The sequence below is a fragment of the Gopherus flavomarginatus genome, chromosome 5 (genome assembly GCF_025201925.1).
Source record: "Gopherus flavomarginatus isolate rGopFla2 chromosome 5, rGopFla2.mat.asm, whole genome shotgun sequence".
Lineage (NCBI taxonomy): Eukaryota > Metazoa > Chordata > Testudines > Testudinidae > Gopherus > Gopherus flavomarginatus.
The window spans coordinates 8,831,479-8,847,726 of NC_066621.1; the positions used below are offsets into that span (position 1 = coordinate 8,831,479).

At 55.2% G+C, this 16,248-nt stretch overlaps 1 protein-coding gene and 1 long non-coding RNA gene across 3 annotated transcripts; one reads left to right on the plus strand and one right to left on the minus strand.

Annotated features, from left to right (window-relative positions):
* The first annotated feature begins 215 nt into the window (after window positions 1–215).
* On the plus strand, window positions 216–7,042 carry LOC127051735 (uncharacterized). The gene is made up of 3 exons (XR_007774576.1): window positions 216–444; window positions 3,092–3,619; window positions 6,762–7,042. It is a non-coding gene; the product is annotated as an uncharacterized LOC127051735 (long non-coding RNA).
* A 1,924-nt stretch (window positions 7,043–8,966) lies between these two features.
* Window positions 8,967–16,106, minus strand: DCLRE1B (DNA cross-link repair 1B). 2 transcript variants are annotated; one of them, XM_050954338.1, is made up of 5 exons: window positions 16,045–16,106; window positions 14,445–14,662; window positions 13,719–13,884; window positions 13,146–13,328; window positions 8,967–12,754 (listed from the first exon to the last, which is right to left on the minus strand). In XM_050954338.1, exons 2-5 carry the CDS (start codon window positions 14,631–14,633, stop codon window positions 11,595–11,597), a joined length of 1,698 nt encoding a protein of 565 aa, XP_050810295.1. In that variant the 5' UTR covers window positions 14,634–14,662; window positions 16,045–16,106; the 3' UTR covers window positions 8,967–11,594. The 2 variants fall into 2 exon arrangements, with proteins under 2 accessions (XP_050810295.1, XP_050810296.1); XM_050954339.1 differs by lacking the exons at window positions 14,445–14,662; window positions 16,045–16,106 and having other exon boundaries at window positions 13,146–13,296; window positions 13,719–13,805.
* Window positions 16,107–16,248: the final 142 nt, after the last annotated feature.

The window sequence follows — 16,248 nt, forward strand, 5'->3', positions numbered from 1 at the left end:
ACGCGGCCCAGCCCCGGAACAGCCGAGCGCCGAGGCATTGAACCAGGGTCACGTGACGGCTCGGCCCATCGCCGTCAGCGTTACCGAGGCGGAAGCGAAGGGCCTCTGTGGTGCTAGTGAGACGGAAGCATGGGCCGAGGGCGCTAGAACTGACCCTTGCGGGATTCCGTCCCTTCCTCCAGCCGCGCTATGCCTGACGCAGCAGTGAGTGCGCCCCTAGTGGCCAGAGCCCTAGTGTCCTGACCGCCCACCCTCGGGGGAAGGACCCGGGCCGGCGCGCTGGGCCTCGGCGCGTTGCCATGGGAACGTGGCCCCTGCGCAGCTCTCCCGCTCCAGCAGGCCCCGGAGCAAGGCCGGGTAACCGCGGCGCTGGGCCTCGCTGCTCCCTGTGCCCGGCGGGCGGCTGTTGGTGTTTCCTCGCCTCAGACTCTGCCCCAGCCACAGGTCAGCCCGTCTCCAGGGACCTCCCCGGCTCCTTCCACTGCTCTGATCTTCGCCAGGCCCGGCCTGCAGCCCCCTGCCCGGGCAGTACAACCCCCCCCAGGCCCCCTGCCCCACCCCCGGCAGTACAGACCCCCCCCGGGCCCCCTGCCCCACCCCCGGGAGTACAGACCCCCCCCCCGGGCCCCCTGCCCCACCCCCGGCAGTACAGACCCCCCGGACCCCCCCAGGAAGTACAGATTCCCCCCGGCAGTACAGACCCCGCCCGGGCCCCCTGCCCCTCCCCACCCCCGGCAGTACAGACCCCGCCCGGGCCCCTGCCCCACCCTGGGCAAAACAGACCCCCCCCCGGGCCCCCTGCTCCCCTCCGGGCAGTACAGACCCCCCCCAGCTGTACAGACCCCCCGGGCCCCCTGCCCCACCCTGGGCTAAACAGACCCCCCTGGGCCCCCGCTCCCCTCTGGGCAGTACAGACCCCCCCCCAGCTGTACAGACCCCCCGGGCCCCCTGCCCCACCCTGGGCTAAACAGACCCCCCCGGGCCCCCTGCCACCCTCTGGGCAGTACAGACCCCCCCAGCAGTACAGACCCCGCCCGGGCCCCTGCCCCACCCTGGGCAAAACAGACCCCCCCCGGGCCCCCTGCTCCCCTCTGGGCAGTACAGACCCCCCCCAGCTGTACAGACCCCCCGGGCCCCCTGCCACCCTCTGGGCAGTACAGACCCCCCCAGCAGTACAGACCCCCCCCGGACCCCCCACCCCACCCCCGGGAAGTACAGACCCCTCCCTCGGACCCCCTGCCCCACCCCCAGCCAGACTAAACGTTCATACTGATATCGCTGCAGCCACGCTGGGCTTGGGGGAAGAGCTTAGGGAGCAGGGTGTTGCTTCCCTAACTGCACTGCACTAGTTGAAGTGGCCCCATTTCTGAGTGTAGACAAGCCCTTAACTGAGCTGGTTTTCACCATGGTGCCCATCACATTAGGAAGCAGAAGTCTTGTGATTTGTTTTCTGCGGTGATGGTTTGCACCTCATTACGGTGGGGCAATAACCCAACAGTGGAATCTTGTTCAGCCCTTTTCCCCCGTGAAGGAAAGCTTGGTGCAGGCTTAACTGTGGTGCCACATCGGGGCTGGGGGATGAGCTAGTAGTGCATGTTGTGGTCAAGGGTTCCTCACCTGCCGGCCGCCAGTAAGGAGTAGACGTTAATAAGCAAAGTCCACTAAAATCTAGCCATCTAGGGAGTGTGGCTTGAAACCTGCACTAGCATAACAAGGAACTGAGTACAGTGTAAAGGCCCCAGAGCTGTGTTGGGGTTGCCACCTCGTCCTGGCTGGGCTGGTTTTTCTACTGCCTTGCTGGTTGCAATATATCCCTCGTTACACACTGGCACATTGCAACTGTAAGCTGCAGGTGTGCACAACCGCACTAGGGAGTCGTACTGCAATCTCCCTACTCTGGCATACAGGCCACCTGGCCAGAAGCATGGGCAGCATGGCACCTGGGGCCCACTTTAAGTGCTGGGCCCTCAAGGTGCCAAAACTGCAGCAGCTGAGGTTCCTGCTCCTCCTGGCACTGGGATCTTGGCAGCAGGCTGGCTGGGTCCAAGGTTCAGCAGCAGGGGGGTAAGGAGCGGATGGAGGTGGGAGGCAGGGGCAGTGGAGGGCTGAGGCTCCTGGGAGTACATGGGTCATGGGGGGAAGGCAGGGGCTCCTGTTTCTAGGGGACTACAGGGAGCTTCTCTCTCAAGTCCTGAGAGAGGCTCCCGGGAGCAGGTGGGTGTAGGGGCTCATGGGAAGGCAAAGAGCCTTGAACCCAGCTCCCCACCTGCAAAGTGCCTGTGAGAGAGAGGGGGGGTCAGGCTGCTAAGAAGGGAAGAGGCGGGTCTTAAATAGCATCTTTAGCCAATCCATGGTGAAGCAGACAGTGCATGTAGTCTATGGAGCAGAGCCATGCCCTCCCCAAACCCAGTCCCCCACCATTTACATTGCACATTGCAGCCCTTGCCCCTTGTGGTACAAATTCTGAGACATTTGGTTCCAGGGCTCCAGGAATTCAACCTGCCCCCAAAATCAGCTCCTTACCTTTGTCCAAGTGCACTAAAATCCATGGGTCTGCAAACTGCTTGAAAACCTGGTATGCTGGCATGGTGTAGCGCAAAGCTGTCACTTGGGCAAGGGGGCTCCTCAGGCCTACTTACTATGTCCCTCCCTTGAACCATTCCCAGTGGTTCTGGCCAGAGGCAGGGGTTAAGGTTGCTTTGCATGTCCCTTGACTCTCTAGTGCCTAGTTTACAGAGGTTTAAGTCTAGGAGCTCTCTACATTCTGGAAGGGCACAAAGCAGCACTGGGCAACCTTAACTCTGCCTTAATGAAGGCTGGGGCAGAGCCTGGGCAGTGCCCGAGCCTATAGCACAGCAGGGCTGAGGAGGTGCTAGTCTTTTGATTTAGGGGTTTGAGATTCAGGAGATACCAATTGGCATCTTGATTCTTTGCCACTAACAAAAATCACACTGTGAGGTACTGCCGCAGGCTGTCTTTGTGGCAGAACTGTGTCCTGCGGGGTAGAATGGGGGGACTGTTTCTATGGTCCACATTTCTTCACTTGTGCAACCAGTACCAGAGTAAGATTTTATGGTCATGCTATATCTAGGTCCTGAGCCAACTCCTACTGAAGTCCACAGCAGTCTCACTACTGATTTCATTGGGCTCTGGCATGATCCCGTGATGAGGTGAGTTCAGTGTTCCTTGGAAGATGGACCCATGGAAACCCACCTTTCTGCTGCTTCCTGCACTGACTCTGAACCTCCTCCGTGTCTATAGTGAAGGACACAATGCCCCAGCCTCACATGAGCAGCCAGGAGGCTATGTGAAAAGGAAGCGACTCCACTTTATCTGCTGCAGAGTGTTTTGTGCCCCCCATTCACTGGCAATAATGACTGGAAACCACAGACTGGGTCACAAATGGCACCTTGTGCACCATGACTGTCACCAGCAGAGGCTGTATGCGACATGAAAATATTCTCCTCAGCGGCTTGTCAGCTGTCTGCAGAGGCCTGGACTTTCTAGTTAGGGACCAGTGGGCTCACTGTGCAGCAAGATTTGTCCCGAACTAGTCACTTGTCACTGCAGGACTGTACGAGCTGTGGCTGGCACCTGGTCTATTGTAAAGTGAAACCAGGTAAGAATCAGGTTTTGAACACCGTGGCGACTTCCTCAGAGAAATCCCCAGGCCTGACTGAGCCAGCCATAGATGCACCCAACACTTTATCAAACAGAGAAACTTAGACAGCCCGTGTTTTATAGGAGGTTCTAAATGCTTCTCTTTAGTGATAACTATGAAGGTAACTAAGAAATGCCTTTAACTGCGTGTAGCATCATTTGCTCAGTGCAGATTTGAAAGTGGAGGCTCAGATTCAAGAAATGACATAAAAGGGAGAATTTCTGCTTTAAGTCAGTTCATCTTGATCGTGAACCTATGACAAGTCGTACAGGAAATTATGTAAAGTCCCTGAGTCAGTGTTATCTGCAAAGGTGGGGAGTGGGATTCTTCCAGTTTCACAAGCTTTGTATCAAGAATAGAAAAAAAATAATCTGTGTTCCAGCAACATTCAGCAATGATACACCAATGAGAGCCAAGTGGGCAGTGTAGCTGGAGCTGAAGTGTTTCCAGCCCTATTCCGTGAAAAGTGGTGGTAAAAATGCTCTGTCTACACCAGTGTCTCTGTTGTATCACAAGCAGAGCTGCATCCTATGTGTTTTCCTTCACTGACTCAGCTCCAGTGTATTGTGGCAGAGTGCAGGCATTTTTAACACCACTGTGACATACCCAGGGTACAATCCAGACTAACAAGTAACTGCGTCACACCTGCCCTCTAACCTCGGGTGCCCTTTACACGGTCTTGCTGCTGTAGCCTCCAGTCTGGAGTGCTCACAAAGAGCCTGCAAGTCACTCCCAGCCATGTCTGTGTGCTGCAGCCAGCCAGCCCTTGGCTCTTACCAGCCTGAGTTGTACTGCACGGTGACCCCAACTCACTTCCAGGCTTAGCCTTTCCCCCAGAAGCGTATGTCCTGTACTGCCCAGCCCTCTCCTGGACAATGCAAGTTTATATAAAGTCCATCATTTCATCCACAGAAATACGCACACATCTTGTTACCCCCAACAGCATTTCCCAGACACTTTGATTAAACCCACCGGTTCACATCAAACAATAAAACAAGTTTATTAACTACAAAGAGACAGATTTTAAGTGCGTACAATTAACGAGGAATTAAATGTCAGAAATGGTTACAAGAAAAACAAGCTAAAATACAATTGGTGCCTAACTTAAACTGTTAAATTCAAAGCAAAGCTTTCTCATTGCATGCTCTCAGCAGTTCTTACTGACCAAACCTCTTGGGTCAGTGGCTGTTTCCTTTGTCCCTTTTGGTGCAGTGAACTGATGGATAGATGGATGGATGCGGGGGTGGGGGGAAGGCGGGGTGAGAGAGAGAGGAAACAAGGAGTCTCATTCAGGGAAGGATGTTGGCTGCCGTGTTTTAAGCAGAGCACATATTCCTTTATTTGAGACAGACCTGTTTGTCAACCACTGTTTGGAACATGTGTTAATGACATACAGTAGAATCTTATAACTTCACAAACAGTGTTGCCACACACAATTTATCAGGTCAGTAATGACCAGCAAATTGTAAGTTTTCAAATGATACAAATCTTCATATAAAGATTATGACAACAGAATGTAGGGTGTGGACACGGGTTATGGGGGGTCTCACAACCATGCCGAATGTAGGCAACACCAAACACATGTCATAGCATGGTCCTAACACCCTCTAGTCCTGTTTTCAGTGGCTGGCTAACCTATTTCGGCCTGATGAAGTTCTGAGCCACATTTAAAACCTATTCAGGAAGTGGCTCAGGACCCAGATGGGAAAGACAGAGAGGGACAAGTTTATCTTAAAGGATCCATGGCTGCTGCAGATCTTACAGGATGTACTTTTTTACATCTGTTCTTAGAACCAAAGTCCTGCTAAGCTAACGCACATGTGGCCAGTTCATTCCTTGGCATGACCGGCAAGCTGTTCACAGCTCATCCCTGAATGCCTGATTTTCTGGGGCACTGCATGTTTATAGAAAAGGCTGTATTTCACATTTTATTCCCGGGGATGGCTCACTAAGTGGGAGGGCTCAGCCAGTCCCCAGCACGGCAGCTAGCACAACTGTCAGCTCCAACATCAGACACAGCGAACATCATGACATGGGCCAGGCTGGACACCCCACATGATGCAGGACCCTCACTTCATGGCTTTGCCAACACTCAGCATGTCCCACCAGGGCTGCTGCTCCTAGACATGTCCCCGTGGTAGCAATAAGCGTAGCCAGGGCACCGGGCAGCCACAGCGGTTTTAGGACCACGTTGTCAGAGCAGGTTGAGATGACAAAGTGGCACATTGCCTGTACAGTAACTCCTCACTTCAAGTCATCCCGGTTAATGTTTCATTCTTAGTTGCTGATCAGTTAGGGAACATGCTTGTTTAAAGTTGTATGATGCTCCCTTCTAACTCGTTTGGCAGCCGCCTGCTTTGTCTACTGCTTGCAGGAAGAGCAGCCCATTGGAGCTAGCTCGTGGGGTCTTGGAACCAGGGTGGACCAGCAGCCCCTTATCAGCTCCCCATTCCCTATGCAGCAGCTGCCTGCAGTTCAGCTGTGTCCCTCCCCCAAATGACATGTGCTGCTCCTGCCCTCTGCCTTGGAGCTGCTTGGAGACAAACGGGGAGAGAGAGAAGGAAGAGGGGTGCAAATGCCAGGATGTCCCCCTCCCCCCCACATACCCCATCTTCCATAGAGCAGGGGGGACACACCAGGGCTCAGGATGGAGGGAGCTTGCAGCAGCTGCAGTCTTAATTAACAAGGCAGTGTACTTAAGGGAAATGCACATCTCTCCCTCCATTCCTGCTGCCTTGCAGAGTGAGAGAGTTAACCCTTGAGGGCTCAGCCAATTGCTAGTTCATCATTTAGCAGTAAGGGAAATAGCCTACCCTCTGACTCCTCCACCTCAACCGAGCTTCACAATCATCATCACTGTGTACCAGTATTAAATTATTGGTTTAAAACTTATTGTGTGTGTGTGTATATATATAATATAGTCTTGTCTGGTGAAAAAAATTTCCCTGGAACCTAACTCCCTCATTTACATTCATTCTTATTAAAGCGTGGCAGCACTTTAACATTTCCAGTGTAGACAAGCCCTAAGTGAAGCATGCTTGGACACGTGATTTGCCCATATGATTCCAAATACCATCTTGTTCCCTGTAATTTTCCACAGTGAGAACAATGGGCCAGGAAACACCTCCATTTTGCCTCTTTTCTGCTCAAACCTCTGGACTATGGATTTATACTAATGGGAGCATCTAACCAAGGGACTGAGGACTTTCCAACAATTTGGAAGCAACCAGAGACTTAACAAGCCATTTTATTCCATCACTGCTACAAGCCTGAACCAAGAACTTTGCAATTGTTGTATGTATTTCATTCCTTTAACCAATTTTAACTCTCACCTTCCTTTCTTTCCTTTTCTAAATAAACCTTTAGATTTTAAATACTAAAGGATTGGCAATAGCATGATTATTGGGGAAGATTTGAGTTATGTATTGACCTGGGTATATGGCTGGTCCTTTGGGATCAGAAGAACCCTTTTGTTTGATGAAATTGGTTTCAAATAACCACTCATCTTTAAATCTGTTGTCTGGGTGTGGAATCCAGGACTGGAATACCTAAGGAGGCTGCACTTTTGACTTCTTGCTAGCCAGTGTGGTGAGACAGAAGTTTATTTTGTTGCTGGTTTGGTACCTTTCATGGAAGAGTTTTGGGGGGTGTTAGCCCTTTTTCCCAGTAGCTTGTCCTGAATTTGGTATTCAGTTGTGACCCAGAGGAGGAATGGTGACAGGCCCTCCCCAGAGAGTGGCAGCTGTTGCACAGAAAAAAGCATCCAACAGAAGCAGAAACACCCATCTGGCACTGTGGGAAGCACCTGAATGTGCCTAACGCACAGGCAGCCTTGTGGCTGAGATCTCCCTCACTTCTATCATTCAGACTCTCCTGCAAAATTTTATTGCCCTTCAATAAACCTGTGGGAGAGGCTTTAGGTTCCCCTGCTCCTATGTAATTTAAGCCATGTCCACTGAAATGGCAGGAAATACCTTTTATGTTCCAGTAGCAGAACTCAGAGTTTCCCCTGCAGCTTCTCAATGTTCAGCCGTTGGGAGCAGACACTCAGCCTGCAGGACGGTCACTGGGTTTGGGTGGGGGAAAGAAGTGGGTTAACTTTCTGAAGAGTAAGACAGCGATAGCACTCGGCTGAGTCATTAATCCAGGGGTCGGTCTAGTTTATTTGTTACTGCTGGGGACTAACAGCCAGGGCTGTAAACCTGAGGGCAGGATCCTTGCGACTGTTCAAACCACACTGGTCATTTACAGCAAATGGCAGAAGAGAACTACACAGCTACTCAGAATAGCAGGGACATATCTAACGATTAGAACAGGAGCCTGGAAAATGGAACTCCTTTCCCAATATTCCACATGGCATCCCTGCCCCTACCACTCCATGCCGGGGGACAGTGACACCCACAGCTTGACGCCAGCCACCATGGTGTTTTCGGGATATAGATGAAATTATGGGATAGAAAAAGTTGCATGCTCCCAGTCACCCACGCGTGACTCATTTCAGCCCTACCATGCATTGTCAAAAGCCCCAAAGACAGGGCACTGGATAGTGGCCAGATGCACACTGGGTACAAAGACACACACCTACCGATGGTGCAATCACCGTATATTCACACAAGCACTCCTGGTGAGCACACGCGGCACTGACACAAGAAGCCAAGCATGCATGCAGACAAGCAGCACACGTTCTGCAGCGGCTTCATGCTGACGTGACATGTGCCTGCAGCAGTTTGTAGTGTAGCTGTGCCATCGGTTTTCATTTAAAAGAAAAAAAAATCTCTGGCCCTCATAGTTGTGAAGAAAATCTTGTAACCCTGTCGTGTACCTGGGTGTAGCCAGTGCAGCAAGATCTGCTTGAGCCTTCGGTTTGCTTGAGACAATAGCTCTGCCGTATGATCCACCCTCCTCAGCTCCAGGGACAGGATGAATGCAGCTGCTGGCGGACAATTGAAACATGTCATTGTTACCTGTTCCATTGCTGAGCGAAGCCTGTCCTGAAAGGAGAGCAGTCAACACAAACCCCCATTCTGGTGCCCCAAGGGGATGGTGCATGGGAGCCATCACCCAAAACCGATCCGTGGAGGTACAAGGCTGTGGGAGAATGGGAGTGTGAGCCCCACCAAGGGGCAGCCGATCCCACTAAACTCAGCACTTTGCCTGAACCCCTCTCACCCAGGGGTCCTGCCTTAGCAGGAAGGTCCTGATCTGCCTAGTTCTGGCTCTAGAGTTGTGTTCACTAAGCCTCCCTTCGAAGGAGGCTGCCTGCAGGCTCGGGCAAACATCACCCCACTGCCTCCCTGGGTCACGGGCTCAGGCTTTTCTTCAGAACCATGAGAGCAAGTTTTGGTTTTAGATGAAAGCTGAATTCAGCCACCACCACATGCCTCGCACCTGGGGTCCAATACACGTAATCTAGCGCTAGCCAGATGCGCAACCAAACCCCACTGCAGGGAGGCCTGCAGAACCCATGCAAACATGAGAACCCATGTGAGCAGTGCCTCTGGGATGGCACGTGGGAGAGTTACGCCACTGTTTGTTCCCCTGCTCTGTCACAGGGCTGGTCACAGCAAGCCTCTCCCATCTTAGCATGGCCTGCTACCCAGAGAGATGGAGAGCCAATTGTGATGGGAAAGGCCTGTGTGTACCACATGGCAGGACCGCGCCCTGCATGGGGCTACAATCTGCCTCGTTTAGTGCAGGTTAGGAGCAGCCCTCGAGGCCCCAAAGAAATTGCTGGGCAGCCTCTGTATGGACTGAGTTCAGTGCTTATAATCCAGCTTGCAGACATCACAAGCTGATGTGGGTCGCAGTCTCCAGTGACTCCAGCGCAGACTCCGAGCCGCACTCCTATGGGCGGCTGGCAGGGGAGGGATCAGAACCATCCTGGCAAGGTCCTTCCTTCAACATCTGAGCTCCCTGACAAACACAGTGCTAGTTGTAAACCTTACTTGCTTTTTAATGCTCCTGCCAAAGCCCCGTCTGAGAGAATGCACCCCGAATGCCAAACACGGCACTGCGTAGCCAGGGCTCTGCAGCACGCACAACTGGAAACACGACGCTGACGCTCAGCTGTCACTGCGAGGATCATGGGGCTTGGTTAACTGAACCACCAGAGATTATCCAGCAGTACTCAGCCGGCTTGCAGCTTTGTGCCTCCCCAAGAACGACAGGAAGCCAGGACGGGACAGGCTGATTATACCAGCTCCATGACATCAGCACAGAAGCCAGATTTTTTCCACTTGGTTTATTTGAGTTTTGTATAAATAACACTTTTCTCCACACACTTTCAGAGCTTAACACAGACACAGCGATTCACGAGATTCTCCTCAGGCACCAGGGAGGGAAGGCCAGTGCTGCAGCCTCCTTCTGTACAGCCAGTTGCAACTGAACAACAAAATTACGGGGGCCCTGGGGGGGCTTCCAGTGGCTCTGAAGGACACATCTTTCCCTGGCGTCCAGCAGATGTGTCAGTGCCCATGGCAGGGTATTTTTTGGGCAGGCAGCCAGTCTGCTGAGCCCTCACTGCACTCGTACAGGGGGTCAATGTGGGGGTGGCAGCAAAGCTCTTTCGCCAGGGGACAGCCTGTCTGGGATCTCAGCCCTATTGGGCTAGGAGTAGCTCCCTAAGAACCTGAAGGCTGCCCCCTCCCTCGCATCCCACCCGTTGCTGGCACAGGCACAAAGCAGCAGGTCTAACACTCGTCTAGGAAAACTAGAAAGGTGCCACCTGCCCAAGCAGAAACAAGTAAAGGAAATGCCCACAGAGGGTCACCTTGAGGTCGGCTGAGCTAAGCTGTCCCTAAATCCCACGCCAAGGAGAGCGAAGCTGGTTATGTCCAGCTCAGCAGAACTGAAAGGTGGCGATCGCTTCCTTCAGAATCTAGCTTAACCCAGCAAGAGAGCAAGCACATTCTCATCTCGAATGCGGCATGGCTAACACTGGCAGCACTGAAAGAGCCGCAGACTCCGTGACTTTTGACCCAGCGAAGGTGCCTGGAGTTTGCACACTGCCGGAGGCTGTCGTTCTGGTCTGACTCACTGATATGGGGCACAAGGATCAAGGGCTGGAGGGAGAAGAAACAGCAGTTCACAAATGAACGTAGACACTCCAAACAATGCAACAAACTGCACCAGAGACCCAAGTCCTTGGAATTCACAGAATTCCTCCTGCCCCAGTTCATGACATGAGAGAGCATTTACAGCTCCAACCACAAGCTGGCCCAATCAGGATGGGACAGCAGCTGTGTCGCCAGGGAGAGCCTCCCACAAGCCTGTGATGTTAGTGTCTCTAAATACAGCCTGACAGCGATCCAGAGAGGCCTGAAAACTCTTCACTTCACTGTCTCTTTAAAACAAGCTCCCAAGCCACTAGGATAGCTGAGCACACACCAATCCCTGTCAGCAGTTAGGAATGCAAACAGCAGGAGGGAGAGGATAGGGCTCTGCAACTTCCTTCTTGTTTGCTGTCAAGCAGGAGAATGGTTCTCTCCTCTCATAGGAACATGAATGCAGAGTCACGTCCAGCAGCTCACACCCCCTACGGCTCACCTCCCTGGAACCATTCCAATTCCCTTTGCCATAAGGTGTAGCAAACACAGTGTCCTCCTGGGATCTGCATTTGCGTGAGTGCCAGGGTGACACCCCAGGACACGGACAGGGTCACAGATAGTACTTGGGAGTTATCCCCGCACTGTGGCCAGTAATGACACAACAAACGTGCAATTTTAGAATGTTCAGCAAACAAACAAAAAGAGAGTCTAGGAGCTGCTGCAAACTCTGCCATTCTCCTCTCAGGCAACAGAAGGGAGCTTTCAGCGTAAAGCCCCGAGATGGGCCATCTCCTGTTGGCTGGCTCAGAGCAGCCCTGGCAGACAGCACACACTGACAACACTTGGGAGAACAGGACTTTTGCTGCTAGCTCCACACGCGCTGGCTGTTAGAGCCCATCCTCTCTCCTGAAATAGTTTTCGATCTGCCAGTCAAAGCTCTCTGCAGAGTATTGCTTTAGGGTGTTTAATGGAGCAAGCAAATACTCCTCTGCAAGCCCACAGGCAACATGACTGCTGGCCACAGGGGACCAGCTGGCCAGGGTGACACCGTCACCAGCTGCTCCTGGGGGAAGAAATTTCTCAGTCTGCAGGCAGGTTAAACTCTGTTTGTGTGAGGGGAGAGCTGCCTTCTTCTGCACGGAGGCCAGCGTTAAGGGGGCCCAGTCCCCCAGGGGAGGCTGGCATGGGCTGGTGTGTTTCTTCCCTGTTTGCCAGAATAAAGTACTTGTGTGTGGCTGTGCTGTGCCCTTTGTGCTGCTGTGGGACGTCCGGGCACCGGTGTCCTTGGGCGGCAGTGGCTGCGTTCTGGCAGGTGTCTGTGTATTGGGCTGTGCTGAAAAAAGCTGCCTCTGGGAACCATGCAGCTGGCATAACTCCACTTTGATTCCCTTCCTCTCGCCCCTGCAACACACAAAGCTGCCTTGTGAATGGGTGTTGGGGTCCCTAGGCTGCTCTGAGGAGCTCTGCTGGCTAATCGTCACATCCCCAAAATGCTCCAGCCAGTTCGTATGTCTCTCTGGGGATGCAAAGGAGTCCTTCCTAGGCACGGGCTGCTGGGTGGCTCTTTGCTGCTCCCTGCTCTCTCTCAGCTGCGTAAACTTCTGCCCAGACTCTGGAATCCTGGGCTCAGGTAACGCCTTGTGGTCAGAGCTCAGGTATTTCTCAAAGTACGGCAAGCACACGTTTCTCTTGACAATTGGAACTATGGAGCAGGGCTTCAGCCACTGTACAAACTCCAGCAGCTCTGAAAAGGAGGAGTGGTCTGAATAGGGCACGAGGTGAACACTGCGGTGGGGGATCTTCACTGGGCGGCTGGTAGGGAGAATGGCAATGGTGGGGTGCTGCTGGTTCCAGCTGATCATGGCTTCCCAGCAGATTTCAGAGATGTCCACACCGTGGATCCAGCCAGCCCCCTTCTCAGCAGTGAAGACGTCCACCAGGCCCAGCACTTTCATCTGCTCCAGTCTCTTGGGACTCACCACAATCCAGGTCTGAAACTCTAAGGCCAAGTCCACCAAGAGCGACTCTTTGCCCAGGCTGTAGACTCCTGGGAAGAAGCAAACAAGGGGGCTCAGGAACTCACACCTAAACAGCATTTTGCAAAGGCAACAAGAAGGACGGGGGTGAGTGGCATGGGAACTATAGGTTACTGGGCCCAGCACCCAGGAAGAGACAGGCCCTGTCCTTCCAATCTACGCTGGAAGGGGAAGGAAAACCACCACCTGACCCATGCAGCACACCTCAAAGGAATGAAAATTAGCTACATCTGTCCTCTGAGCCAGTCAAAATGCACAACCCAGGCTCAGCGAGCTGCTGTACCTCTTCCACTGTGTGTCCCCTCCTAATGCAATTCCCTCCCATTAGGCACTGAGTGCCCAGAAATAGTCAGTCCCTGGCTCTGGAGCCAGCCCCACCGACATGCCGTGATGCCTACTCACCAATCTTGACCTCGTAATCTGGGTGGGCCCTGATCAGCTCTTTGATCTGTTCAGTGGCCTGCTGGCGGGAGGGCAGGTCGCCCAGCGGGTCACAGTTTGTGTTGTCCAAGTAGAGAACGTCAATTTGTTTCCGGTTCCTTAGCGCCGGTTCCTGCAGCATGGTGGGAGTGTAACGAAAGTCACCTGGCACAAGACAAAACCCCAAACACACAGAACTGTGGGAGCCCAGCCTGGTGGTCCATGCGCTGCTACGGCAGAGACCTGGCTTAGAGCCTCTGCCTGCCAAGGCCCCACCGCCTGCTGGCTCTAGCCCTGGGCTGCCACCTGAATGATGCAGGTTTGATTCCTGGCCTGGTGAGTAACCTGTTTCTCCCCAAGGGGTGGTGCTAGCATGACTCCCCTTCCGAGCCCCTAAACTCCAAGACAGGAGGCAGGGCCCGGGGTGTGCGGGAAAGGTCAGGGGTGACCTGTGGTAGAAGCACAGGGCTCTGGCAGGGACCCTAGAACAAAACACACCCAGTGCTGGGCAGGAAGGCAAAGGGGGTCTCCGGGCCCCAGGATTGGGGCTCGTACCTGTGTAAAGGATGACACCAAAGGGGCCCTCAAACAGGAACATGACTGAGCCAGGGCAGTGGTTGGCATCTATCAGGGTCACCGTCATGGTCCTTTTACCAACCTCATCAAGGGCCACGAGGTGGCTCTGCCCCACTTCCAGGGGCCAAATCCAGCGCTCTGCCACCTGGAAGGAAGCACAGGGCTGGTCAGGTGGAGTCGGCCTCAGACCTACTCCCTCCCAACAGAGGGATGAAGCCTCCTTCCCCATTCACTTAGCCGACTAGCTGCTCTAGGGCCCAACCCCATTCTCTGGGCTGTTCTTCACTATTCACCCAGTCGCTTCCCTGCCCTGCGCTGCCTTTCCTGGCAGGAGGCCCCCCTCAGCTGGCCCCATGGGAGAGAACGCTCTGCTTTGGGAGTTGGGTACCGCAATCCAACCAGGGCGTCTCCCGAGGGACGGGATCCATTCTCATCTCCTCAGCAAGCTGCACAGCAGAGCTCTGTAGCCGGATCGCTCTCAGTCTGACTTGCTCTTTGTGCATTATGAAAAACAGCGAATCTTAACCCCCCACTCCAAAATCTTGGTCCCAAGATGCCCCTTCCTCATCACAGACTCCTGGGTAGCAAACACAGTAACTGTGTTTTCACCCTTCCAACACTCGGCTTTATCCAAGTGACATGCAAACCATGGCCCTGGGTTTGGCCCACCTGAGCTGCTGTCTGGCCCTGTGGGCTGGCTCCTACCTTCAGCCTGTGGTGCAGGATTCGCCCCGTGAGGGGGGAGCAGTAGATGGGCCGGTGCCAGGTGCTGGATAAACCCACTGTGTGGTCAGAGTGCATGTGGGAGAGAAAGAACAAGCGAGCATGGCTGGCTTTCCTGATGCTCCAAAAATCCACTGCAATGGGTGTGCCTGGGATGAGCGCCCCATTCATGGCCCGGGGAACCGGCGAACGACCCTGCACTGCAAAACAGAGTCACATTTTCAGCATTAAAGCCCCCATGGTTGGGGTTCTGGGGCATCAGCAGAGTTTACTGGGGGGCTGTGGGTCAGCAGTGAGCGGCACTGGCAGGGCTAGGGAGGAGGAAGGGGAGCAAACAACACTGGCAGTGCGGAGGGGAGGCGGATCCGGAGCAGGGTGCCTTGGCGGGGGGAGGGGCGGATTGGGAACAAGAGGCACATCACAGAGGTCGCGGGGTGCGGAATGGGAGGGAAGGGCACTGTCAGGGCAGGGACTGCCGGTTGGGAGTGAGGGGCGGAGGTAGGGCGGGGGGTGTGTGTGTGGATCCGGAGTGAGGGGTAGGAGAAGGGCGGGGGTGTGTGGATCCGGAGTGAGGGGCACAGGCGGGTGGGGGTGGGGCGGAAGGGGAGCAAGCAGCACTAGCAGTGTGGGGGGGGGGGTGGATCGGGAACAAGAGGAACGTCACAGAGGTGGGGGGTGCGGAATGGGAGGGAAGGTCACTGTCAGGGCAGGGGGGCTGCCGGTCGGGAGTGAGGAGCAGAGGTAGGGCGGGGGGTGGATCCGGAGTGAGGGTTCCGGGCGGGGTGGATCCGGAGTGAGAGGCAGAGGTATGGCGGGGGGGGGGGTGGCTCCGGAGTGAGGGTTCCGGGCGGAAGGGGAACAAGCAGCTCTAGCGGGGGGGGGGGGGGAGGGGACGGATCGGGAACAAGGAGCACGTCGCAGGGCAGGGGGGCTGCCGGTCGGGAGTGAGGGGCAGGGGCAGGAGCGGGGAGGGGGTGGATCCGGAGTGAGGGTTCCGGGCGGGGTGGATCCGGAGTGAGAGGCAGGGATGAGGCAGGGCGGGGTGGGGTGGATCCGGAGTGAGAGACAGGGGTGAGGCAAGGCGGGGTGGGGTGGATCCGGAGTGAGGGGTCCGGGCGGGGTGGATCCGGAGTGAGGGGTCCGGGCGGGTGGGGGGGGGGCGGAAGGGGAACAAGGGGCACGTCACAGGCAGGGGGGCTGCCGGTCGGGAGTGAGAGGCAGGGGTGAGGTGGATCCGGAGTGAGGGGTCCGGGCGGGGTGGATCCGGAGTGAGGGGTCCGGGCGGGGTGGATCCGGAGTGAGAGGCAGGGGTGAGGCAAGGCGGGGTGGGGTGGATCCGGAGTGAGGGGTCCGGGCGGGGTGGATCCGGAGTGAGAGGCAGGGGTGAGGCAGGGCGGGGTGGGGTGGATCCGGAGTGAGGGGTCCGGGCGGGGTGGATCCGGAGTGAGGGGTCCGGGCGGGTGGGGGGGGCGGAAGGGGAACAAGGAGCACGTCGCAGGGCAGGGGGGCTGCCGGTCGGGAGTGAGGGGCAGGGGCAGGGGCAGGAGCGGGGGGGTGGATACGGATCCAAGACCTGCCTCACCCGATCAACCAAATTCTTCCCGAACGTCCCGTTCCCGCCGATGACTTGAGTGACAGCGCCAGCGAGCGGCACTGCGCAAGCGCGAAGTGCATCGCGGTAGTGGGGCCAGTTAGGCGCATGCGTTCTTTTGCTCTGGTGGGCGGGGCCGTGCTCCCCGAGGACGTTGGAAATGCTGCGCATGCGTCGTGCGACGGCGGCGCTCTG